Below are 26,445 nucleotides of genomic sequence, written 5' to 3'. Positions count from 1 at the left end.
TCCCCACCCCGGCGGTGGGGGCGTGCGGGCCTGTCGGGGACGCGCAGAAGAAACGAGGAAGCAAAGAGCGGCTGAGATTTTAGACGTCAATGAACGCGCTGGTGTAAACGAGGCCGTCATCGACCTGTGTCCGTAGATAACCGCCAGACGCAGGTGCTAAGTTAACTGAAGCTGAAAAAAATTAAAAGTTCAGCTCCTTAGTTGCACTGGCCGCATGTCAAGGTCTCGGCAGCCACCACAGCGCGGATTTGCAGCATTTCCATCAGGGCAGAAAGTTCTGTCGCCCTCCCTGGAGCGGGGGTTGGGCTTAGCCTTTGGGGTGGGAGGGTGATCCTGGAAGACCTGCGAAGGAGGTGTCATTTCAGCAGAGATGCACGTTGTGGGGAAACCCGGGGAACACTTATTCATTCAACAATCAAAGGCCTGCTTGGGGCAGCGAGCACTCTTGCTGAGCAGCAAATGAAAGATCAGGGGACAAGGAAACTACACGCACAGCATATCAGCAAGTCATTATGAGAAAACCTAGGCAGGGTAAAAAATGAGGGGCAATGGGCGGGAGGCTGTTTTAGGTAGGGTGAGGCCTCTGAAGAGCAGACAGACATCTGAGCAGAGCCCTAAATGGAGTGAGTTCCTAAGAGCCCAAACGACAGAGCAGACCAGCCGTGTGAATGCCAGAGGCCACAGCTCGTGCCCAGGGAGGTGGAGCCAAGGAAGGGGAGATGGAAGGGTGAGGCCTGGGGGGGCGAGTGGCAGCTGGGACTTTAGTGTCTACTCAGTGCTCGGGGCATTGAAGAGTGAGTGGGTGTCAGGACCTTGCCTTCACTTTCAAAGGTCCATGCTGGGTGCAGTTCTGAGGACAGACGGGAGAGGGCAACCTCGGATGCAGGGAGTGGGAATGTTGAGAAGCGACTGACCGCAGGGGTCTCTAGGAAGCAGAGCTGATGATGAGTTGGATGCGGGGTGTGGCAGGGATGATACCTTCCTGGGACCCTACAGGAGTCCCGTCATCCCGGGAATCTCTCCCAGGCTGCCGCTACTTTGTGGCCCTCTCCAGTTCCCAGAGCAGCTTGTCTTTCTTCGTGCCTTGGTTTTCCTGAAGCACATCATCCAGTAACTTCCCAACAAAGAGCACACAGAAGGTAAATGTCTCAAGCCTTCGCACACATCTGAAAATGTCTTTATTCTTTGCTCCTGGCCGCTTCACACTGGAGCTAGATGAACAATTTTAAATGGAAATCATTCTCACTCAGAAGGTGTAAGGTTCGCTCCTGTCTTTGGCACTGGCACTGCTGTTGTGAAGGCCAACGGTTCTCTGGGGAAAGTCTCATCCCTTTCCAGGTGACTAGGCTTTTCTCCCTGGATGTTTTCAGCATCTTCTTCACGTCTGTGGTGTTGCCTAGGGTCAGCCACCCGTTCCCTGACCCTGCACTCTCTGTGCTCATGGAGTCTTCGAAATGATGGACACCTTTGGGGACGCCTTCATGGGTTATCTCATTACCACACACTGCGTGGCTTAAAAGAACAGAAACTTATCTTATCACAGTTCTGGAGACCAGACATCTGAAATCAAATCATCATGCTCCCTCTGAAGGATCTTCTTCATCTCTTCCAGCTTCTGGGGCCTCCAGATGTTTCTTGTGGCTGCTTCACTCCAATCTCTGCCCCCATCTCATGTGGCCTCCTCCTCTGTGTTTTCTCATCTTCTGTCTCTTATGAGGACTCATCATTGGCTTTAGGGCCCACCTAGATAATTCAGGATGAGCGCATCTCAAGACCATTGCTTACATCTGCAAAGACTCTTTTCCACATGTGGTCACATTCACAGGTACTGGGGTTAGGACTTGAGCATTTCTTTTTGGGAAGCATCATTCAACTCCCTACACAACTCATACCCCAAAGGAAATTAAGGTGGCTCCCAATTGCATTTCTATTGCTTTACCCGGGCTTCACATTCTGCACTGTGCATGGATGGGACGCTGGGGTCCAGTGCAGACCTGGTGACTTCCGGCCCCAGTCGGATTCCCTGCATGCTTCCATGGCTTGGTGGAAACATGAGTCCATGTGTTCCTGTGAAAACCATCACCTCCGTCTGCCTCTGAGCCAAGCAGACAAGGGCTGGCACCCAATAGAGTGATTTTCCAAAGAAACCGTTTGCATCTGTTTAAGCTTGTCTCCTTGGGAAACTCGGACTCTCAGAGCCCATGGGCTTCAAGGCAGATGCCTTTCATTAGGGTGACAGGAAGTACCTGACTCCCAGCCAGGGCTGAAGAAGGAAAACTGCTCCACTGGATAGCTGGGGGAGTGGGGATGAGGCTGACACAGGAGGCCAACTGTCAGGCGGGAGGCCACCAGAGCCTCCTCATCTCTCAGAATGGGCTGCTCGGGGAGGAAGACCCTATCTTTCCTCCTTATTTTTCTGCCCATATGTCTACACAGGGCTACATCACAGGGAGCTGGCCCAGCAGGGCAAAGAAAAAAGATGACCGGTAAAGGGATCTTAACCCTTGACTTGGTGTTATCAGCACCACGCTCACCCAGTGAGCCAACCAGCCATCCCTATATGGGATCCGAACCCGTGGCCTTGGTGTTATCAGCACCACACTCTCCCGAGTGAGCCACAGGCCGGCCCCCAAAGAAAACCATTTTTTGAGAAGCTTCGTAGACTAGAAGAGCAGGTAAGCATACCCATGATCTGGGGTGGTTACAGAAACAGAGCAGTTAGACACCGGTGCTCTGTAGATGCAGACATGGGGCTCATGGTTCTTTGTCACCTAATGTGATTTCCACCTGCAGCTGGAAACCAGCGAAGATTTCTGCTAGGCCCCCTCTGCAGACAGGCCAGCTGATGCGTAAGGACCTGGTGGGGCCAGAGGCTAGAAGGCCCAAGGAACACAATTGGAGGGGTGCTGGGGTCCTGGGGGGCCCATGGTGCCAGTTAGTATCGTGGGGCATAGGAGCCGTGAGGTCATGGGCACTCATCGAAGCAGCAGGTGTGGATGGCTCTAAGACTCCTATGTAGTGTTTATAGATAGTCCCCAAGCGCCCTGCGTGCACCAAGCACTTCCTGCTTTGAAGCCCATCCTGCCATGCCCTGCTCTCACAGGAAGGACCCTGACGGTCATAGCAGTGAAGCAACCAGCCGGTGGTCATTCAGGGCATGGGGCGTCGGGGAGGGGTCAGGCCTGGGCTGTGGGCCTGGCATCCCACACACTGCAGCTATGTGACTGGTGTCATCATCCGCTTCTTTGTGCTTGGCCCCAATGTGGCTGATCATGGTAATCCTGCATCTCATAGATTGTGGATCAAATCAGTGGATAAATATTAAGCCTTGTTCTGGCCTGGCCCGGCCCTGGCCCCTGTAATTTCTGTGTGTCCTCTCTACAGTTTCAGAGCTTCCAAGAGGTGGCCTTAACACACCTGCAGGGCATCGCCAGCAACTACAACTTGTCCTACAACATGGACGTGTGGTTCCGGAGCCTGGAGGAAGACAGCCGGGCTATGGCTCTGGCGATCACCCAGTCACAGGCCACTGTGCAGAGGGACCTAGCTCACCTGAAGACCTGGATGAGGAAGATCCAGCACAGAAGCCGGAAAGTAGACATGATGTTGCAGGCCTTGGACCTTGCCCTGAGTGAGGAGGGTACACGGCAGGCCTGGGAGAGGAAGGAGCAGAAGGCAGAGAGGGATGCCATCTCGGGCCTGGTCCTGGCCATGCGGGCCCTGCAGGACATGCTGGCCCACTTGATGGTCCTCGTCCACAGGCAGGGTGCCAGGCTGGATGCTCTGGATGGGCCGCTGCAGGCTGGATGCTCTGGATGGGCCAACTCTGGCACCACAGCCCCAGGGCCACCCCCAGCCCTGACCCCAGCCCAGCCTGAGTCACCAAGGCCAAGCTACCTGAAGCTGCAGAGGGACTGGCAGGTGCTCAGAGCTTCTCCTGAGCACAGGAATCCCCCTCAGGACTTTGCTGCCTGTCTCCAAGGGACATGGGAGCCCCCAGCCCCAGGCAGTCATTGGGCACCTGGTGGGGCTGCTGCAGCCCTGAGAGAGCCACCTCAACAGGAACAGCTGCCCCAGAGACTAGGAGAGAGTAAGTACCACAGGCTATCCCCTTCCTGTCCACTTCCAGGTTTCCCTCCAGCTCCTCAGGCCACAGTCCCCTCTGAAAAACCTTTCCAAGGGCTGTGTGGGAGGATTCTGGTTCCACCCTCCACACACCCTGCCCCCAAAGAGGGGCCAGGCTGGCCTTGTCAGCTCGTTCAGGTGACAGCTTCCTGCAGGTCCCCAACAGGTCGGGCCACCCATGTTACTTACATGGCAAAAGGGACTCTGCAGAGATGACTAAATTAGGGACCTCAAATGGGAAGAATATCCCAGATTATTCAGGTGAGCCCAGTGTCATCAAAAGGATCCTTGTAAGAGGGAGGCAGGAGGGACAGTCAGAGGGGGAGGCACGAGGACAGAAACAGAGGCTGGAGTGATGCACTCTGAGGATGGAGGAAGGGGCCATGAGCCCAGGAACACAGGTGTCTCTAAAAGCTGGAAAGGCAGGAAACGGCTCTCCCCTAGAGACTCCGGAAGGAACCAGCCCTGCTGACACCTCAATTTGTGCCCCATAAGACCCATGTCCGACTTCTGACCCCCATAAGTGTAATAATAGTGCTGTTTTAAGTCTCTCCATTTGGGATGAGTTATGGCAGCAACAGGAAACTCATACAGAGGCTCCCCTGGAGGTGAGGCGCATGGCTTAGGTTTGCAGGTGGACAGCCCAGGCTCCCGTGGGGACCCAGCCACTCCCTCGTGAAGCTGTCCTCACCCTCAGTCTTCCCGCCTGTGAAGTGGGGGTGGCTCTATCATGAGGGGAAGGAGGGCCCCGCCCAGAGTGGCAGGGGGGGCGCCTGCAGCATGGAAGCTTCTGGGTTGCTTCATGGTACCTGGGTTGACCCTCCCTCCCTCTGTTTCTAGTTTGCAGCGTGGGCCCTGTGCTTGTTTTCCCCAACACCTCCACTGAGAACATGGTTGTCCTCAGCCCCGGTTTCCTCACAGCCCTATGGGCCCTGTCCTTCTGCAGCTGGGTCCGCACGTCCTCTGGCCACCTGGGCACCCTCCTGTCCCACGCAACCGAGGAGAACGACAACAAGCTGGTGCTGCACGGCCGAGACTCGCTGGTCCCTGGCTCCATGGACTTTGTGATTGGAGACCCGGCCTTCAGGGAGCTGCCACTGCTGGACGACCAGTGGCACCATGTCTGTGTCATCTGGACATCCATCCAGGGCAGGTACTGGCTGCACTTAGACCGCAGGCTAGTGGCCACCGGCTCCCATTTCCGGGAGGGCTATGAGATCCCCCCTGGAGGATCCCTTGTGCTGGGCCAGGAGCAAGACCATGTCGGGGGCGGGTTTGACAGCTCGGAAGCCTTTGTGGGGAGCATTTCTGGCTTGGCCATCTGGGACCGGGTGCTGGTCCCTGGGGAGGTCGCAAACCTGGCCACTGGGAAGGAGCTCCCAGCAGGCGCCATCTTGATGCTGATGGAAGGTGCATTACTGGGTGGATTCGTGCACAGGGCCAAATGCACCTTCCTGGATCACTGTGCCTGAGGCCATGCCCCATGGGGGCTGTGGTCATGCTCTGAGCCAGCAAGGGGAGCAAGCCCCACCCATGCTCGCCACCCTGACCCAGCGCTTCCACAAGGCACCTGGCTGCCGTCCTGGCCGTGCACACCTGTTCACTAACGCCACGTTCACACTAGTGTCATGTGGCAGGGGGTAGACAGGAAACACAGAGTGGAAGAAAGGGCCCACAGGAAGTTCAGGTCCACCGAGACAGCCTTCTTCCCATCGCGGCGGTGTTCTTACGTGTGGCATCTTCAAAGCCTCTGGTTGCCTTGTTCTCTATAGCATGAAGTTCTCTGTAGCATGGTTTTTGTGTCTGGTTTTTCTCACTCTGCGTGATGGTTTCCAGGCTCAAGCATGTAGTAGCATGTCAGTGCTCCACTCCTTTTTTATGGCTGAATGATATTCCAGTGCACGGATGGAGCACATTTTGTTTCTCTGTTCACCCGCTGATGGACGTTTGTTTGGACTGTTTGCAGTTTTTGGTTATCGTGAATAAAGCTGCCATGAGCACTGCCTCACAAGTCTCTGTGTGGACATGTTTTTATTTCTCTTGGGTGGACACCTGGGAGTGGAACTGCTGGCTCATGCGGTGAATTCACGTTTGGACTTTCAGAGAAACTGCTGAGCTGTTTTCCAGAGTTGCTGCATCATTTTACAATTCCCACCAGCAACATGTGAAGACTCCCATTTCTCAACATCGTTGACAACCTTTTTTTTTAGAATTCCAAATTGTAGCAGATAAAACAAAAACCAAAAAACACGCATTGACAATTAGAACAGGCAGGTGTTACTATAAGTTTCAGTGTGATATAAATTGACCCCTATAACACTGAAGTTCCCAAGAAAGACCCAAAGACAAGATTACAAGAATCAGAAAGTCAATTGGCAAACCAGCCAGCCACTAAAAAAAGTCAATTGGGGCCTGGCCAGTTACTCAGTGGGTTAGAGCGTGGTGCTGATAACACCAAGCCTCGGTTTGATCCCTGTACTGGCCAGCCGCCAAAAAAAAAAAAAAGAAAAAAAATGGGCTGATGGTTTAGCTCAGTTGGTAAGAACAACTTTATAACACAAAGGTCAAGGGTTTGGATCCACACACTGGCCAGCTGCCAAAAAAAAAAAAAGTCAATTGGTGCAAACAGGAGAAAAGGGTGGTGTTGGGGGTGGGGGCAGTGGAAAGGCCCCTTCTTCAGTGGGAGGGACCTGGAACCGCTGAGCTTGGGAGCAGGCCCAGTTCTCAGAATTCACCTATTCCAGCCCCACCTCAACACTTTAAAAGTGAGGAAGCAGACTAGAGAAGTCCATGGCCCTGCACCAGGAGGGGCCTAAGGCCCTCTGCCCCCCGACCCCACACACAGGTGCTTTCAGCTCTGCAGCGGCCTGGGCTAGCCTCTGGCGGCTCGGACACACCTCCAGTGGGGGAGGTGCCCTAAGTTAGTGCCTTGAGTTAGTCTCCTGGCAGCATCCCTCCAGAATGATCTGTGGACCCATGACACTGGGCCTTCAGCTCAGCATCAGCCCAGCCATGAGTCAAGGTCAGAGAAGATATTTTAGAACTGGAAACCCTCGAGGGTGCCCATGTGACTGGCTCCTTGAGTCACTGGCTTCTGCTTCCCCAGGATATGCCTCGTCTTATGCATAGTGCTTCTTTCTCAAACATCCTTCCTCCCCAGTCTCCTGGTGTTTTCTGAAACTCTCTTGCTCCATCCTGTTCTGGCTTTGAGGAGGGAGCAACACGACACCTTTCTTTTGGAAAGATTGGTAGTTTGATGAGCGGATATTTCTCGAGGGACTGATAGGTCCTGTTAAACAAAAACTAAAGGAGGCCATTGCTTTGAACTAAGCTCCTGCCCTAGTCCCCAACAGACCAGGCTAAAAATCAGAATGAAGTCACCCCAGCTAAAGTTCCAGGTCACCAAGCCAAAACTGAGAAATCAGGAGAGAGAGATGACAGACTAATTTGCTGAACAGGCCAGTTTCAATCTTCATGATAATGATGTTACCTCTGTTTTAATACTTAACCTGAAGTAACCTGATGTTAACCATTTTTCTACCTGTCTCCACCTTATAGGAAAGTAATTTTGAAATGACCTGTCTGCTTTTTGTTGTTTCTGCTTTCTTCAGCCAAACTCCTCTGCTCAGCTCATTGGAACACTTATTCTACTTAATGAACTGTTGCCCGATTCTAGAATTGCAATAAAGCCCACTGAGATCTTTAAATTTGTTGTAGTTTTGTCTTTTGACAGCCCCTAGCATAGGTGCCTTGTACAGGGCCCCAGGAGCAGGCAGGAGCTGCAGCTCAGGTGGTTTGATTTCAAAACTCTTGCTCTCAATCCCGGCTGAGACGAGTGTGCAACAAGCCCCTCTGCCCACGGGCTTCAAAAGTCCGCACAGGGCACTGTTCTCCACCCACCTCCCAGCTCTTGGGTGTGTATAATGCCGTATGGTGACCAGGAAGTCACCCTGGCCACAGCAGCATTTGGCTACATGTCCATAGACTCAGTCTCAGGAACTCAGCAGAGGCACGTGTCACTGTGGGCTGCTGCACTCAGGATGCTTCACTGGGAGGAGGCCACTCTGGATGGGAGCGGGGGCTTGGAGTTGGGGGTCAGTTAGCAGTGCCGGGGGTAGCATTGAGACTGCGTGGGGGTAACTCAGGGATTGGTGGGACTCGGGCTGGGCAGGACATGGGAACAGGGTTTAGAGGACCATCTGAGCAGACATCACATGACTCGCTGTCCCTGCTGGGGTCAGCAACATAGTCACGTGTCTGTTGCAAGGTGTGAAACATGGGCACCTCTGCCACCACCAACCAATACTACCGTTGACCTGAGTCTCACATTTCCAGCCAGAGTGGCCCTTGTTCGACCAGAGTGGCCCTCGTTTGCTCTGGGAGTCTGTCCCAACAAGGAGCCACTAACCCCACCTGGCCACACACAGCCTATTCATCTTCTGAAACAGCCACCTGTCCCAGAAGAGGACAAGTTCAGGCCCCTGGTCTGACAGGGATGGCCTTTGGGACCTGGCTCCACCCCACTTGGCCACTGAGATCACCCACCCTCCTCAGGGACCCCTTCATCCCAGGACCCAGGGACTGTTATCATCGTGTCCCCTCACACGTGCCCTGCTATGCCCCACCAGCGTCTCCTCTGCCCACCTGGACATCTCCACCCAAGCCCAACTCATCTAGCAAGACCCAAGCCTGTTCATTCAGTTCAGTCAGCAGTTCTCTGCCCGCCTTCAGTGTGCCAGGACTTGCACGGGCCTGTTCTGCCTCTGAACCCCTGGGAGGCTCACTGCCCACCCTGGTCTCAAAGTAGTTCAGAGCAAGAGTTTTGAAATCAAACCAACCCAGGTTCAACTCCTGCTGCTCCTGGGATCTTATAAAGTTAGTTCACTTCTCAGCCTTGATACTTTCATGTACAAGCAATGCCCTTATCACTATCCCTCAAAGAGGCAAAGCTGCAGCACGCCAATGAGGAAAACACCTTTTTTTGTGAAAGAATGTTGTTCTTGGTATTTTGAAAAAAAATATTGCAGAATAATCATGGGGAAACTTCAAAACCCTATTGGACTTCCTTCCCATTATTTTGGTTTTAGTTTTGCTTTTATTTTGAATTATATCAAGGGGGAGGTGTTCCACTATCTTCTCAGCCTTAGAGGCTCTAAAGAACTTTTAAAATATTTTGATTTGGAGAAACTTCAAACCTAAAAAGAGTTGCAAGACGAATGCACTGCACATCCTATTTATTTATCCCAGAGTCATCAGTGTTTTGTTTCTTTGTTGTTATTTTTAACAAGTAAGACATTTCATTTGTCACCACCAAAAATCTGGATTTTGAATAGATTCTTGCACGGGGAAGCTTATACCCATCATCTCGTTCAAGTTTAGCAGCTGTCTCATCCTTACTAGCTTTTCCAGAGCTTCCACCTTCACCAGGCAGCTCCATGTGTTATCCCAATTCAAACTTGGGCTTCTGCAGTATTTTTACTTTTCCAATGAAGTCATCATGAAGAGGTTAATTAGACTAGTGAGCTTTTCCTATGTCTCTCCAGTGCTGTGTAAAATCAGTTCATTGGCCAGTTCTTTCAAGGCAATTGTCTGCACCTCTCAGGTCATTATTTCCATCATTTTCTTCTGGATTAGGCGGACCTGTTGGTGCTGAGCATAAGAGGCCTTCCCAACCTAATTTGCTACATTTTTTCAGTTAAACCAACACAGAACAGATTAAACAAATCTGTTTAATAGTCTCAATATCCACAAGTGCTTCAATCATGCCTGTTTTTGAGTGTGAAGTATATTTTGTCCCGGGCAAGATTCATACCATGGAAGTTACATAAGCCATTTTGCCCCGAATGTCTTCAGTCATTAGCTTGAATTTTCTAAATGCAACTTTCTCATTCTGCAGACCAGCAACATTCAATTCAAAAACACGGTCCTTGAGGCCATTGGATGTAATTTTGTTTTCTTGCGCCCTTATGACCTGTGTTTTCCCAACATTTCTCGTGTTGAACATAGCTGGTGCTTTTACATCATACCGATCTGTCTCAGAAAATGGACAAAGCACTTTCTTCTTGGTTCCCTTTCTGCCACCTTTTGTAAGGTGCTTGATCTTGCCAGTTGCCATGGTGCTGCTCAGAGCACGAAAAGGCCCAGTGTTAACATCGAGCCGCATTTTCCTTCTTTCTCTACAGGTATGTTTACAAACATGTTTATAAACATATGTATATAAACATATGTATATAAACATATACAATTGTTTAGATTTTTAATGTCTGAGAATAAGTTGCAGACATCACAACCTGTCCTCCTAAATATCTCAGTATGTTTCTCCCAAGAACAAGGACCTTTTTTGACATAACCCCAATACAACCGTCACCCTTGGGAAATTTAACATTGCTCTAACACTACTATCTCGCACAGCCTATATTCAGTCTTTGGCGATTGTCCCAATAATGCCAGCCCCATGTGGTGCGTTGACGTTGTCATCTTTCTATATGTATTTATTTTTGGTGGCCTGCCGGGACGAGCCCTTGACGCTGGCGATGCAGCGCCGTGCTCTAAGGTCTGCTCTAACTGAGGACGGCTCCTCAGCCTTCCTTCGTCTTTCAAGACACTTAGGACGTGATGGAAAAGGACAGCCCAGGTGGTCAGCAGGGTGTCGCTCAACGGGGGTTTATATGGATGTCGCCCCTTAGGTGGACGGCTTAGCATTTTTGCAGGAAACCTGCGGAACCGACCCTGGGCACCTGAGTATGCCGTCGCTGTCCTCGTCCCCTACACCCGCGCCCCCCGACGCCGGCTCCGAGGCCCCCACAAGCCCCCGCGCGCGCTGGCCTCGCCGGCCACCGTCGCCGTCACGTGGATGAGCGCGGGTCACGTGAGCGGAGCCCGGGTCACGTGGGCGGGCGCGGGTCACGAGAACAAACAGTGCCTGACGGCGCTTCCCGGCCGGCTCCCATCTGCGGCGGGCCATGGCCAACGTCGCCAAGAAGGTGTCGTGGTCCGGCCGCGACGGGGACGACGACGAGGCGGCACCGCTGCTGCGGAGGGCGCGGCCCGGCGAGGGGACGCCGCTGCTGAACGGGGCCGGGCCCGCGGCCGCGCGTCAGGTGAGGAGGCCGGGCTCGTGCCGGGGCGGGCGGCTGCCCGGCGGGCTCGGGAACAGGCCAGGTCCCTTCGCGGACGGCGGCGGGTTCGGGAACGAGAGCGGGTCTCCTCGCGGACAGCGGCGGGTTCGGGCATAGGCCCGGGTCTACTCGCGGACGGTAAGGCTGGCGCTGGCACCTGGGATGGTGGTGTCTGCGGGGGCGCTCCGGGCCGGGCGGCCGGAGGGCGGGTGGGATCCCCCTTCAAACCCCGCGCTTCTGGGGGCGAGGACGAGCCGCCCAGCCCGCCCACCTTTACCGCCCGACGCAAACCGAGTCTTCCCCTGTGCACCTCGAAAGGACTTTTTTAGAGGGGAGGCAGATGGCTCTCTGCCCAGGAGACTTTTGAAAAAATGGCCATAAAAATCTTTTTCAGAAATAGGTGAGCACCTCATTTTGTTTGTCATTTGAATCCCAGGAGGTTCTAACAGTTGCGTGGCAGAGTTTTCTCTTTAGTAAAGTGACTGAGGACCTGGCCCTCTGTCGATTTTCGCTGTGGGGGTCAGTCCAGACGTTCAGGATGATATCAGGAGTGACACGTGTTCTTGCTTGGTCTTTCTTAGCAGCTGGTTGAATTTGGAATGTGCATCCAAACTCAAGGAGCAACAAGGCAGGTTGCATGTGCTCAGCGTGTGCACAGAGTGTGTGTCTTTCAGTGCTTAAGGTCTGGAGGAGGATTACAGTTCCTCTCATTTCCCTTTGTCTGTGTGAATTGCGGTGATTTTGAGCTAATTAACTATTTTTGTTGCTTTTTTGGTCTTAATCTGTTTTGCCATTAAGTCCTTACCCTTATTTCTCTGTTCTATACTTGGTCTTTAAACAGTTCTGTGGTGTTTAAAGATCAGGAATGACACAAAAACCAGGTTGTTTCTGCAGAAATTGTATATAGGTTTTCCAGAGCCTTGACAAGGAGGATCAAAGTCTGCTCTTTGCTGGCAATAAGTGGCTCAACTCCCTTTGAAGTGAAACCTTGTGCTTGCATATTATGGACTGCATAAGAAGTGATCTGAAGTGGCTCATTTGTAGTGGTGGGGCTGTGGGTGAGTAGTTATTTTCTTCTTGGTACTGTTCTGTTTCTATTTTCTCTTTTAAAAGAAAGTAATCTGGGGCCGGCCCGTGGCTCACTCGGGAGAGTGTGGTGCTGATAACACCAAGGCCACGGTTTCGGATCCTGTATAGGGATGGCTGGTTAGCTCACTGGGTGAGCGTGGTGCTGACAACACCAAGTAAAGGGTTAAGATCCCCTTACCGGTCATCTTGAAAAAAAAAAGAAAGAAAGTAACCTGAAGTTCGCAAGATAGAAGGAGAAAGCTGGCCTCAAGGGCTGACAGGTAGAGAGATTGGAAATGTAGAGGGAAGTTGAATCTAGGTTTATCTTGGGACTGAATGTACTTGGGGTTTCCTGTTTCTCTTTGCAAGTAGGGATAGGAGTTGGCTTTTTTTTTTTTTTTGAAAGAAACTTTTAATCTTTTTCTTTAAAAATTATTCCCTTAAAAATCATTACAAGCTTTGTGTTTGTTGGCAATGGTTTAGTTGCTTTTAAACAATTTTAAAAATAATTTATCAGCCACCTGCTCTGTGGCTGGCTCCATGCAGTTTGCTCGGGACACCAAGGTGCATAAAGCAGCTTTCATCCCACTAGAAACAGGTCCTGTGTCCTGCAAGGACTGGGCAGGGCCCCCAACAGCGGGAGAGGTCACGTGGGGCTCAGTCATAAGGAGTGCAAGATCTCAGGGAGGCGGCAGGAGGGAAAGGACAATGGAAGTGTGTGGGGGGACCCTGCAGTAGTTTGGAATGCAGCAGGGTGTGGAGGTCCAACCTGTTGGGCGCAGGAGGTGGCTTTGAGTTTAGATCATCTCTGGGAGAGTCCGGCAGGAAGCTGGGGACCCCAATCCTAAGGGGTCCTTAGCCTGCCTCAGCAGACTGATTGGAGAGGCAGAGTCTAGAGGCAGCAAGACCCATCGGGCCAGGCAGCCCTGCATCCTCAGAGGCCTTTGTCCTGGGAGCACTGGGCCAGCTGAGGGTCTCGGGCAGGTCCTTAGCCTCCCTGTGCCTCAGTTTTCTCATATGCAAAGAAGTTAATACATGCACAGCACTGACATGGTGCTTGTTAAAAATGTACTCTCAGTAAATATTAGTTTTTCCCTGGAGTGTTAAAAATAGCAACACAAAAGGGATTTATCTCTGCGTTTGATGTTCACTGTGATTCGGTTGTGGCTGACGGGATTTCTTGGTGTTTTTTCTCTCAGGGGAGGGTTTGCTCTGACAAGCGGTTGGAGCTCACAGTTGGGCTCAGGGGGCACCTTAGTGCTACAGCACACAGGGCTTTTGTAAGCTGCTCTCAGTCCAGGGCCATTATGAACTAAAATACCAACCCAGGCCAACAACCGCTCCATGGGAGTGTTCTGATGAACTAAACGTGAGAGCTTGTCCTGGTTGCCTCCTGGCCCTTTGGGGTTTGTAGCAGGGTTTCCAGAACTGAGATGATGGCATCACTGCCACTGTAGACTGGCTGCAGCTGACAAAACACCGTAAGGTAGCTGCTGTGGGCAGGGTCGACCAGGGAGCAGCCTATAGGTGGCTGGGCCCCAGCTTAATGCTCAGGCTGTTCAGAGCCACCTGTGGGTTGCTGGGCCTGTTCTCAGACCATCATGCTGCGTGTGAGGTGACATAGTCCTGGGTGTGGGATTGCCCTGGGGAGTGGGTGACTTAACCAAGAAGTCAGGGTCATGTGTGTAGGCAGCAAAGCACTTTGGGAACTTGCAGAGAGAAAGCTGTTAGAGCCAGGAGCAGATGGCTCTAGGGCAGGCAGGGCAGGGGCAGTGGGTATTTGCATATTTGTAAATGCAGGATGTTCCTGGGAACTCATTTTGGAAAGCTGCTCCTGAAACCCCCAGCAAGGTAGGGATCTCAGATTGGTGTGGACTGTGTCCCACCCTGGCAGGCTGCAGCCACAGACCATGACCTAGAGTGCTGTTGAGGGTGGTGGTGCTGGAAACCTGGGGGTACAGTGAAGCTGCAGGAGAGTGTCCTCTGGTTGTCCCCAGTGGCTCCTTGAGCTCTGCTCTACTTTCTCCTCCAGCTCCTCCAGGAAGTCCTCTGCCTCCCTCAGCTCGGTGTCTTGTACTGACTTCTCCTCTCTCAAGCTACCACCCCCAGTCCACCTAGTGTAGGGGCCAGCTTCCCATCTGACAGCTCCCTGAATTCTGTCTCTCTCCTGCCTTTGGGCCAGCAAGGATAGGATAGAGCCAGTCTAGGATGCAGGCACGACTGTGGCCCAGTGGTGTGCAGAGAGATGAGGGATACAGAGCCTGCACCTGCTCCGAGGGCCACAGTATGCAAGATGTGGCTGTGTGGGAACATCTCCATCCCCAGGATGGCTCTTGCTGCCATCCAGCCATACCTGCTCTTGGCTGCTCTGCGCTTTGCCCGTTGCCCTCCTCCTCGTCTCTGGGGTCTCAGCCTGAACGCCACCTGCTCCCAGAGGCTGTCTCTCCTGGTCTTTATGGCTTTTCTCATGCTTACACTTGCTTTGTATGTGTGTCACCTGTTGTTTCCTTTGACTGCAGCCCCACCCCCACCCCCCACTCCCGGGCAGCCTCTGTGTCCTCAGTGTTAGCATGGAGCCTGGCCTGTGGCAGATGCTTGGAGCACGTTAGAGTGCAGAGCGGGTAGAGTGGGATGGCAGACGGTCTTCAGACTTGTCAGGACAGTTTTTTAAATTGTGGTTAAAAACCGCAATCTCTTACTTACCGTCTTCCCATTTTTAGTTGCACCATTCAGTAATATTAGGCATATTCACGTTGTTCTGCAACTCATCTCAAAAACTTTTTCTTTTTCTTTTTCTTTTTTTTTTTTTTTTTTTTTTAAAAGATGACCGGTAAGGGGATCTTAACCCTTGACTTGGTGTTGTCAGCACCACGCTCAGCCAGTGAGCGAACCGGCCATCCGTATATGGGATCCGAACCCGGGGCCTTGGCGCTATCAGCACCGCACTCTACCGAGTGAGCCACGGGCCGGCCCTCAAAAACTTTTTCATCTTGCACAACCAAGACTCTGTCCCCATTAAACAGCTCTCCTTCTCCCCCTCCCCAGCCCTGGCAGCCCCCATTCTGCTTGCTGTCTCTGAGAATATGATTCCTGTAGGCGCCTCATGTGAGTGGAATCAGCCAGTACTTGTCTTTTTGTGACTGGCTTATTTCACTTAGTGTAATGTCTTCAAGGTTCATCCAGTTGTAGCGTGTGTCAGAAGGTCCTTCCTTTTCAAGGCTGAATATGTCCCATTGTGTGGATAGGCCACAGTTTGTTTATCCACTCGTACATTGGTGGACACTTGGGTTCCTTTCACATTTAGCTACTATGAATAATGATGCTGTGAACATGGGTGTGCAGATATCTTTTTGAAACCCTGCTTTCAATTCTGTTGGCTATTTTCCAGAAATGGAATTGCTGGATCATGTGGTAGTTCCATGTTGTCTTGAGGAACCGCGTGCCGTTTTGCACAGCAGATGCACCATTCCATGTTCCTGCCAGCCGTGCACAGAGGGCTCCAGTGTCTGTCTGCGTCCTCACCAGCACTTGCTGTTTTCTTGGTTTTTGAGAGGAGCCACCCTGTGGGTGTGAGGTGGTTTTGAGTGTCTTTCCATGTGCTTATGGGTCATTTGTATCTCTTCTCTGGAGAAATGCCTGTGTAAGTCCTTTGCCCATGTTTCCATCAGATTGTTTGCACTTTTTGTGGTTGAGTGGTAGGAATTTAATCTCTTGTCAGGCATATGATTTCCAAATATTTTCTCCCATTTTGTAGGTTGCCTTTTCACTCTATTGATTGTTTCCTTTGTGCAGAAGTTAAGTTTGATGTGGTCTCACTTGTCAACACAATCTAACTTTTAAATAACTTTAGATGCACAGGAAGTTGCAGAGATAGTACAGGGAGAGTCCACGTACTCCTCACCAAGTTTCTTCCAGTGCCTGCATTTTATGTAACTAGCACAGTGCAGGACAAGGAGTTTGCCGTTGGTACACGTGTGTAGATCCATGCAAGCACCACCATAACAAGGTACAGATGTTTCTGTCACCATGAAGATCTCCTTGTCCTGCCTGTTTATAGTCACCCCATCTCTAAACCCTAGCGGCCGTGGCCTCTCCTCCAGCTGTGCAGCTCTGCCACTCCAGAGTGTTGGATGAACGTAATCTGTGGGATGGGCTGTCTTCACACACTGTCGTGCCCTTGAGATTCCTCCAGGTGGTTGTGTGGGTCACTAGTTTGGGGAACAACAATTAGTATTTTATTTAACTTGTGTTTTATTTATTTATTTATTTTTTAAAAAGATGACCGGTAAGGGGATCTTAAGCCTTGACTTGGTGTTGTCAGCACCACGCTCTCCGAAGTGAGCTGACCGGCCATCCCTATATAGGATAGGGACCCACATCCTCGGCACTACCAGCACTGCACTCTCCCAAGTGAGCCACGGGTCGGGCCCCCTAACTTGTGTTTTAAAAAAAGAAACAGACAAGGCAGAGTGAACTGAACTCAGTAAATTTCAAGTAAATGCGCGTGTGTGTTTTTCATCACAGAGTTCAGGGAAGAGATGGTGAAGAGCGGGAAGGCGCTCTCATCCTACATGCTGGCTGCACCCTCTCATTGTAGGTGGGGTGATTGGTTCCCTGCTGGGGGGCTGCCTACATTCCCCCCATCCTTCTCCAGGCTGCTCAGGTAGGGGCGTAGGCGTGGCCAGGAGCTTCCCAGGGTGTCTGCCTTCATCTTGCATTGTGATCGCGCATGTAGGACTTTGCCCACTGCCACTAGGCAAAGCTCTCACGGGTGTGGCCTGTTTCCCACCTCGTGTGCTCCCCAGCCTGGTGCTCAGGACGCATCACTCCCTAAATGAGCACTGTCATGGGGCCCTGTCTGCCTAGACCATAAGCACCTCTCCCATGGTTGGTATCTTGTGCTCAGGAAAATGCTGAGATGCCCACGGCAGACACTTTGCGGGGTCCGATGCTGGGCGTAGTGGTGCTGTGAGAGGGACTGCTTGATGGCATGTAGCATATTCATGTCATGGTCAGCAGCGGATGAGATAAGGGGCCAGGCTGCCCTTCTCTGTGCACTCCATCTGGCAGGTGGGAGAGCAGATTGGTTTTTCAGTTTTCCTTTCATGACACATCTTCCAGTTCAGCTTCAGCCTTGCGCAGCGGGGCCTGCCAGCCTTTGCGCTATCCCCTGCCACTCGCCACGTGTGGAGCTTCCTCTGAGGAAGTGCTCTGGGCGCGTGGTGGCTGGCAGCCTGCATCACCCTGCGTGGTCAGGCCGCTTGTGGGGCGGGGTGGGCACACTACCTGACACCTTGCCTCTGCCCATGGCCTGGGCTACGGGCCACCTCCTGGACACAGTTTACTTGAGGGCCAGGATTTCCTTTCTGTGCCAGTACAGTGGCCGGCGGGGTGGGAGCCCACCTGCCTTCCCCGTGGATTTCATGGTTTGGGAGCACTGCCAGTCATTTTTAGAAGAGAAGCGTGTTTTCCTCCATGATCACTTCTACTGATGTTTACCATGCACAGAGGAAAGTGCACAGTGGTGCAGGTGAAGGTTGATCATCCACACGTGAACTGCACCTTGGAAATTGCCACTTGTCATGGCGTGAATGGTGGCCCCCAAAGATGTGTCCGCACCCTGACCCCTGGAACCTCAGTAGATGGGACTGACGTGGAAATGGGGTTTTTGGCAGTACGACCGAGGTAAGGTGCAGCTTGGGGTACGGAGGGCCCTAGTCATGACGGGCGTCCTTAGAAGAAGAGGAAGTTTGGGTACGTGGTGACAAAGGCAAAGATTGGAGCAGTGTGGCCACAGGCCTAGGAACACCAGGGCTGCCAGAAGCTGGAGAAGTAAGGATGGGTCCTCCTGAGGATTCCCCAGCAGGACTGCAGCCCTGACCACACTTCGGTTGTGGATTTCCAGCCCCTGGACTGTGAGAGAGCACATTTCTGACATTTTAAGCCCCCCAGCCTGTGGCAATTGGTTATCGCAGCCACAGGAGACTAAACAGTGCCCCCAAAGTCCTTGCACTCCTCACTCTTATCACTCTCAGCTCCGTGAGAAACCCCTTGTGGCACCAAAGGTTTTACTTGGCTGTAAGCTTCCCGTAGTTGTGTGCGGGATTGGGCCATACACACTCTTTTGTGGCTGCTGCTTTGGCTCAGTATTCTGTGTGCGATTTGTCTGTGTCTTGTTCAGCAGTGATCTGTTCCTTCCCATTCTGCGTAGTTTCCCACTGTGTGTAGGGCTGCCGGTAAAACACAGGATGTCCTGTTAGATTTGAGTTTAAGGTAAGCTATGAATAATTTTTAATGTATGTTTCGTGCAGTGTTTGAAATACGCTTATAGTAAAAGTTATTTGTTGTTTGTCTGAAATTCACATATAATGGGACGCCCTGTGTTTTTATTTCCTGGCCCCGGTGACCCTAATATTGGATCTGCCACACACTCTGTGTACATCCTGCTGTGGTGGGCTGTCCCCGGTTTGGGGCAGCGAGGTGGCCTCCTTGTGCGCAGATCCTCAGCAAAGCACCTGGTCCCTCCCGTGTGGCCCTGCAGCTCTTACTCCTAGCGTGACCACGTTAGAGCGGGAAAGGACCACACCTGGTGCGTGTGCTCAGATGATGCGTCCCCTTTCTAAATTTGACAAGGGGAGGCAGACATTTGTGACAAAACAGCTCCAACAGGGAACAGCCTGTTACCCAGAGGGCCCTGCAGTGGCTTTACAATGGAAAGTGCCAGACGAGTTGCATGTGAGTGAAGTGTGTAGCTTGGTTGGGCAAGGGCGTGTCCCCCACTGGATGACAGTGAGGACAAGGGGTCCCTTCTCATGGGTGAAATGCTTCAGTTCTGTTGCCTCTGTCTGGGGCGCTCATCCCCCTGGAACTCAGGGTCAGAGGTTCTAGACCCAACTGTAAGGCTGTTTCTGGGCGTGTGTGAGCATGTGTGTGTCTGAGCATGTGTGCACACACCTGTGTATGTGAGAGAGACTGGAGGGCGAGCTGACCAGGGCACCCCTTTCACCGCTCCCTGGCCTGGTGGTGCCTTCCTCCGTCTCACCCTATTGTTTGTGTTACGGGCGGGTCAGAGCTTGAGGTTCAGCCTGTGGCTGAAGCTGATGGGGGCCGTGGGGATGAGGAACATGCGTGTGGAGACAGGACTGTACAGAGGCACTCTCACCACTGAGTCTCCCTCCTGCACACACTTGCTCTGGGGCCTCGTTCCCCAAGGCTTGGCCATTTGCCAGATCTTTGGGTGTGTTTGTGTCTTGCAGGTCATTAGAAGGTGGAGATGTGGTGGCTCCACTGTGCTGGGCAGGGAGAACATGAGAATCTGTCTGTCCTCTGCTCCCAGCCAGGAGTGTGGCCCCTGTGTGTCTGTGGGGCTGGCCATAATAACCAGTGGTGGGCGCCCATGTCTGCCATCTGCAGTACCAGGCCGTCATCATCCCATGGTGGTGGAGGATGCACAGGGAAAGGTGGGAGCTCCAGGGGCCGTGAGCAGGGAGCAGGCAGGCTCCCAGAGGAGGGCCTGGGCTACCTGGGCTTTCTAGGGAGGGTGGTGGGGCTGGAAAAGGCAAGTTCTAGAAGCTCATTGGGATGGTGGATTAGGGAGCCTCTTCTCCTTCAGGGTGTGAGCCCTCCAGAAGAGGCAGGACCCCCACACCCTCCACCCCGGATTTGTAGAGGCCTCAGATCCAGAACCTTGCTTCTTCGCTCTGGTTTCCTTACCTGTCGGCCATGGTCCTCATCCTGACCCTGCTGGCACCTGGTGTCGTCTGCTGCTGTTTTGTCACCAAGAAGCACTTGTGGGCCTCTGGATGGGACCATCCTGAGGGAGGGCTGGGTGCAGGGGGAAAGATGGGGGGCATTAGTTCATAGACAAGCACCAGGGGCCAGGATGGCTGCTGCCCAGGGGGTCCACACCAAGGGGAGGGAGGGTGTGTGACAGCCTTGGGACGGCCTGTCAGCTACTGGTGCTGGCCTTGGTTCCCTCCAGCTCTGGTGCTTTCTTTTCCTTGTGGGGCACCCGTTTTCCAATGCAGATAGCAGGACCCTAGGCATGTGGCTCCCTCTGCTGAGGAACTAACCCTTTTTGACCTCCCACCTCCCAAAATATGTGTAAGGATTCAGGAAGTAGTTGAAATTGGGGTAGAACTAATAAAATGATATCTTGAGATAAAGGAGGAGACGTCATACGTCCCTCTTTCCCCCTGCCTGGCCTCCTCCAGACTGTGCTCAGCAGTCCTGGGTCTGGTGAGGAGCTGCCAGCAAGTGGTCTGGGAGCTCAGTGAGTCCCACAAGCGTCACATCAGCCATCGCTGGCTGCTCTGTGCTGCCCTGAGCTGGTGACCTGGTGCTGTTCCTAAGACCCAGTAGCTAAGACCCGGGTGGCTCTGCCCCTACACGGACCATCCAGTTGGAAGGCAGTGTTAACACAGTTGAAACCAGGAGGGGCACAGGAGACGACTTCATGAAGGTGGTGGGCGGCTGCACAGGGCCTTGGAACCAGTGGAGGCTGGCTAGGGGCCAGGGCTCGGTGACAGGGGATGCTGGCCTGGTTGGGGGGCCCTCTCCAGCTCTTCGTCTTGGTAGGTGGCAGGGCTTCATCTCCAGTTTAGAACAGGAGGATGGCACCTCTGATGTAAGGACAGCTCGGGGCTTTCATTCCGGGGGCTGGTTCTGGGGGTCCTGGTCCTGCTGGCTGTCTCCTCCAACCCTATTCCTGGGCAGGGCAGGGCAGGGCCAGGATGTGTGCGCCAGGGAGTGAGAATGTGCAGTGTGCCGCATTCCAATGTCTAAATGCCCTCGTGATTTCTTTTCTGCTTTTAGGCACCTCATTCCGTATCTTTCCGCATTGGGCAGATGAGCAATGTAGAGTTGGACGATGAGCTGCTGGACCCGGTGAGTGATGGAGGTGCTTCCTGCTCCTCCCATGGAGCAGTGTCCTGAAAGAGGGCAGAGGATGGCGGGTGGTGGGCAGTGCAGACAGTGGGGCTCCCGAGACTGGGTGTTCAGGGAGGGCTGTTTCAGGGGACGTGACCCCTGGGCCCTATGACTGGTGGCAGCCAGGTGAGTGGAGGGACATGGAGTGCAAGGCTCCAGGCAGGAGGGAGCATGCTGTGGAAAGGAGGTGCAGGAAGAGCAGGTCAAGACAGCAGTTGCTGTGGGCAGTGAGAGGGACCCCAGATGGGCTGGAGGGGCCTCTGGGGCAGGTGAGGACAGGGTCTCAGAGGGGTGGAGCCCTCTGGAGGCATGAAGAAGTGGAGATGTCTCTGGACTTTGGAGGGAGTGGGTGCTGGCATCTCCCTAAAGTGATCTCTTCAGCCCCCGTGCCCTGATACCCTCTTTCCGGCAGCTGCCATGGGAACACTTCCTGAGCCCCACCCCCGGCAGAACTGGCATTGTGCATCCCCCTGGTGGCACCTGGCGGGGGCTGTGCTGTGTGTTTCCTGTGGCTGGTGGCACCATGTGTGCTGGCAGCCTCCGTCCGTCCGTCCAGAGCAGCATCTCCTCAGACCTGTGCCCACGTTGTATTTTCTTTTCTTTCTTTTCTTTCCTTCTTCATTTCCCTTCACGTGTGCCCATATTTAATTGGTCACTTGTCTTTCTATAATTCAGTTCCAGGAGATGTTTTTACATGCCAGATGTGTTTCATCGGATGCGTGCTTTGCAGAAACTTTCCCCCATTCAGTGAGTTTTCTTGGCTTTCTTTTCTCTTTCTTGATGGTGTCCTTTGATGCGCAAAAGTTGTTCATTTTGGAGAAATCCAATTCTTCAGGGTTGTTTTTTGGTTTTTTTGGTGGCTGGCCGGTACGGGGTTCCGAGCCCTGGACCTTGGTGTTACAACACCACACTGAGCTAACTCAAGCCCCTGATCTGTTTTTTGTCGTGATTGCTAGCGCTTTTGGTGTCACATAAGACACCACTGCATAGTGATCCAGGTCACAAGGAATAATTCATTTTCTTCCAAGTGTTTTTAGTTTTGGGTTTTTGATCCATTTTGAGTTAATTTTTGGATATATTTTTAGATATGGCATGAGATAAGGTTCTAACTTCATTCTTTTGCGTGTGGATGTCCTGTTGCACCAGCACCATTTATTGAAAAGACTGTTTTTCCCTCATTTAATTATCTTGACACTGTTGTCAAAAGTCAGTTGACCATAAATGTTTTGGGTTATTTCTGGACTCTCAGTTCTGTCCCATTCATCTGTCTGACTGTCCTCATGCTGTCTGCACTGTCTGATGACTGCACCTTTGCAGTGAGCTTTGAGATTGGGCAGTTTGCATCCTCCAACTTCATTCTTCTTTCTGAAGATTGTTTGGGCTATGCAGGGTCCCTTTCGTTTCCATGGATTTTAGGATCACCTTGTCAATTTCTTCAAGAAAAGCCAGCTGACGTATAGATAGGGATTGCATTGAATCTTAACAATATTAAGTTTTCTGATTTATGAACACAGTATATCTTTCTGTTTATTTAGTTCTTTAGTTTCTTCTGACAGTTGTTGGTAGTTGTAAGTGTGCAAGTCTCATACTAATGTTAAATTTATTTTAGAAGTGAATTTTATTTTCTGTATTTTATTTTGGATGTTATTGTAAATAGAATTGTTTTGTTAATTTTATTTTGGGGTTTATTGTGAATGCATAGAGATACAATTATTTTTGCACATTTTAACCTTACTAAATATGCTTATTAATTTCCATAGTTTTTTAGTGTATTTCTCAGGATTTTCTGTGTATGGGATCGTGTTATCTGCAAGTAGAGACAGTTTCACTTCTTCCTTTTCAATCTATATGCCTTTTATTTCTTTTTCTTGTCTAATTACCTTGGCAAGAACCTCCAGTACAGTGCTGCATAGAAGTCATGAGAACGGACATCCTTGCCTTATTTCTGATGGGGGAAGCATTCAAGTCATTCCTTACATTGCTGGTGTTAGCTATGGGTTTCCGTAGATGCCCTTTATCAGATGGAGGAAGTGCCCTTTTGCCCTGGTTTGTTGAGTGTATTTGTGATGAAGGGATATTGGATTTTGTCAAGTTACTTTTCCATGTCTGTTGAGGTGACCGTGTGGGTCTTGTCCTTTGTTCTGTTGATATGGGGATGTTACACCAGCCTTGTGTTCCTGGGATACGTCCAGCTGCGTCATGGTGTTGCCAGGTTTGCTCTGCCCGTTCCTCATTGAGGTTCTTCTTGTCTGCAGTTGTAGGGGATGTTGGTCTGTCCTGTTCTTGTCATGTTCTTGTCTGTCTTTGGTGTCGGGATAACACTGGCCTACTGGGATGAGTTGGGCAAGGGTCTGTCCTCTTCTCTTTGTACCTTATGTCGGAATGTCCTGGATTATCAAGTGTGTGTCTGTCTCTGCCTTTTCTTTCCACAGGAAGTGGATCCTCCCCATCCCTTCCCCAAGGAGATCCCACACAACGAGAAGCTCCTGTCCCTCAAGTATGAGGTGGGCTTCCTACTGTCCACCCCATCCCTGAGGTCCAGGCCTCTGCCCTGCCCTACCCCTTCGTTTCCCACTACACTTGTGTCTAGAGTGTCTGGGTCAGTAACCGGTACTGTCCCTGCCATTCTGGTCTGCAGAGCTTGGACTACGACAACAGCGAGAACCAGCTATTCCTGGAGGAGGAGCGGCGGATCAACCACACGGTGAGCTGGGGCTGGGCTGCCTGAGACCCTGCCCCCTCGCAGGCGTCCTGAGGTCTTTTATCCATGATGCTGGTCTTTGGGGCCTGGACTCTGCTCTCAGCCGCCATGGTGACTGCAGGGCCTACCTGGCTGCTCTTCTGCCCAGTGTGAGGTGAAGCATCTGCTCCATCTCCCTCCCCTCCCCTGTCCCCTCCTCTGTCCCATCCCCTGTCCCATCCCCTGTTCTCTCTGGTGTGTGTGGCGGGGGAACCTGGAGCATGTGATGTCCGACCCTGATTCCAGAAACAGTGGTAGAGCATGTCAGGCCGTTGAAACTAGGAGGCTGTTCTTATAGATGCCAGATGTGGTGCCCAAATACCAACAACTGATTGTGAATTTTGGGGAAGCTCAGCTGCCTCCCCCAAGTTGCCACGCAGCCTGAGGTGCTCCATGGTTGCTGAGATGTGGCCAGAGGCCGCCCTTGGTGAAACCTGGGTCCTGAGTGCATTGCCCCATGCGTAGGGGCAACCTTCGGAGGTCTAGGAACATGTGGGTGGCCAGGCCAGGCACGCCGTCACTAGGCATCTGGCCTCCACACCCAGTCCTGACCAGGCCTGTCCCCTCGCAGGCCTTCCGGACAGTGGAGATCAAGCGCTGGGTCATCTGCGCCCTCATCGGGATCCTCACAGGCCTCGTGGCCTGCTTCATTGACATCGTGGTGGAGAACCTGGCTGGCCTGAAGTACAGGCTCATCAAGGATAGCATCCTTGTCTGCGAGGGCACAGTGTGGATCGGGGGTGGTGATCAGCAGCATCTGGCGAGGGTCTGGTGGTGCAGAGCAGGCCATGGGGGGATGTTTCCAGCTCTAGCAGGAGAAGCCCCCTAAGCCTGGTGTGTTGATGGTCCATGTTGGGGTTGGCCATGTCTGTCATCGTGGAGTGTGAGATGTCTCTGGATATCCACTTGGTGCCCAGCCCTGCCGTGTGCTCTGGGGCGAGCTCATGTGGGGCAGCCATCAGTGCCTGTGCTGGTCCCCATCTCAGGCTGCTCTGGGCCTGGGAGGCTGGGTCACAGGGGTGCAGGGGGAGGGGTATATGGGTCCAGATGGCTGAGCTGCCCATATCCTTGACAAGCACCCAGATATCGACAAGTTCACAGAGAAGGGCGGCCTGTCCTTCTCCCTTCTGCTCTGGGCCACGCTGAACTCTGCCTTTGTGCTTGTTGGTTCTGTGATCGTGGCCTTCATAGAGGTATTGTGGCAGGAGGCCCCCAGGGTGTGTCAGACCCAAGTTGGGCTTGGAAGTTCCCAGTGAATGGACAGAGACACTTCCAGTCCATCCACCCATGCGATCTTGTCGGCACTTTCTGCCTGGAGAATCACATGGTTAGGTTTTGGTAGAATTGTATGATAGGGACATGAAACTGTTCAGTAAAAACAGAAAACACATCTGGGCCTCCTCACCCCCAGACTCCTGGTGGTGCCACCACCAACCCAACAGCACAGGCCGGTGCCTGCAGCCCCCCCTTCACCCCACACACATCCCATGCCTCCCCCACATCCCCCAACACACCACGCCACACCTATATGTGGCAAGATTCACCCTGGGCAGTGGCACCACCAGACATGGGGTGCTCCAGGTATTCAGGATCTCAGAAGCAGGGCTGACTGCCTAGGAGTCCAGGCACAGGAGGGGGCAGACCAAGGGGATGGGACCCTCCCAGGGTGTCCTTCATCCTGGGGCTTCTCCCAGAAGGCTGCTTTTCCTGTGGGGCTTGTCATGGGGTAGAGCAGGTGCAAGAAGGAAGAGGGGGCTTCCAGAGCCTCCTGTCCTGGGTGCAGAGCAGTGGCCCTGTATGTAGGAAGTGCTGGTTTTTCTTGCTTAGTGTCTGACAAAGGCCCGCTCTGTCCTGCAGTGTCCCCACTGCCCCAGCTCATGTCCCACAAGGTTTGTTCACTCTATGTTTGGGGTAGGGAGGACCGAGAAGGATTACCCCCAGCCGTGAGGCCCCTCCCTAGGCTCCCTGTGTTTCCTGAGCTGTAGGGTGCCCCACTCAGTGGCATTGCCCTCTCATTTCAGCCGGTTGCCGCTGGCAGTGGGATCCCCCAGATCAAGTGCTTCCTCAATGGGGTCAAGATCCCCCACGTGGTGCGGCTCAAGGTGAGGATTGTGGGGTGTGCCCAGGCTGGGCACGAATTGCTCGTCCCTGGGGTCTTTGCTGGTTCAAGAGCAGGTCTTCTGTCCACTTGCACCTGCATGAGCAGCCCTGGCCGTTTGGAGACAGTGCACTGCAGGTGTGCTGACAGCTGTGCAGAGGGGGAGCTTGCACTTTTTCTTGATGGTAGTAACAGAACAGTAGGCACACTGTGATTGCAGCCGCGTAATACAGTCTAACTAAGGATGGTGTGGTTGCTGATATTTCATAACAGAAGTAGTTACGTTAGAGTGGTAGACTTGTGATTGTTCTTCCCTTTCTTCAAAGTTTTCCTGAGTCCTGATTATCCTTAATATTATCAAAAACATC

At 52.5% G+C, this 26,445-nt stretch overlaps 2 protein-coding genes across 4 annotated transcripts in view; both read left to right on the top strand.

Annotated features, from left to right (window-relative positions):
- The first annotated feature begins 55 nt into the window (after positions 1–55).
- PTX4 (pentraxin 4) lies at positions 56–6,136 on the top strand. Of its 2 annotated transcripts, XM_063100113.1 has the most exons (4): positions 56–2,461; positions 2,622–2,675; positions 3,385–4,090; positions 4,966–6,136. In XM_063100113.1, exons 1-4 carry the CDS (start codon positions 2,372–2,374, stop codon positions 5,595–5,597), a joined length of 1,482 nt encoding a protein of 493 aa, XP_062956183.1. In that variant the 5' UTR covers positions 56–2,371; the 3' UTR covers positions 5,598–6,136. The 2 variants fall into 2 exon arrangements, with proteins under 2 accessions (XP_062956183.1, XP_062956182.1); XM_063100112.1 differs by lacking the exon at positions 2,622–2,675 and having other exon boundaries at positions 56–1,825.
- Positions 6,137–11,033: 4,897 nt separating this feature from the next.
- Positions 11,034–26,445, top strand: part of CLCN7 (chloride voltage-gated channel 7) — a 27,330-nt gene continuing 11,918 nt past the window's right edge. For both annotated transcript variants that reach the window (XM_063098877.1, XM_063098878.1), the window contains exons 1-7: positions 11,034–11,225; positions 21,126–21,197; positions 23,672–23,743; positions 23,878–23,943; positions 24,551–24,683; positions 25,063–25,172; positions 26,001–26,081. In XM_063098877.1, the coding sequence (XP_062954947.1) occupies positions 11,088–11,225; positions 21,126–21,197; positions 23,672–23,743; positions 23,878–23,943; positions 24,551–24,683; positions 25,063–25,172; positions 26,001–26,081 (672 nt within the window). In that variant the 5' untranslated portion in view covers positions 11,034–11,087. The remainder of the gene's footprint in view (positions 11,226–21,125; positions 21,198–23,671; positions 23,744–23,877; positions 23,944–24,550; positions 24,684–25,062; positions 25,173–26,000; positions 26,082–26,445) is intronic.

The sequence above is a fragment of the Cynocephalus volans genome, chromosome 6 (assembly GCF_027409185.1).
Source record: "Cynocephalus volans isolate mCynVol1 chromosome 6, mCynVol1.pri, whole genome shotgun sequence".
NCBI classification, from domain to species: domain Eukaryota; kingdom Metazoa; phylum Chordata; class Mammalia; order Dermoptera; family Cynocephalidae; genus Cynocephalus; species Cynocephalus volans.
The sequence above is the reverse complement of the archived record's forward strand: the minus strand, read 5'-3'. Positions and strand labels throughout refer to the sequence as shown.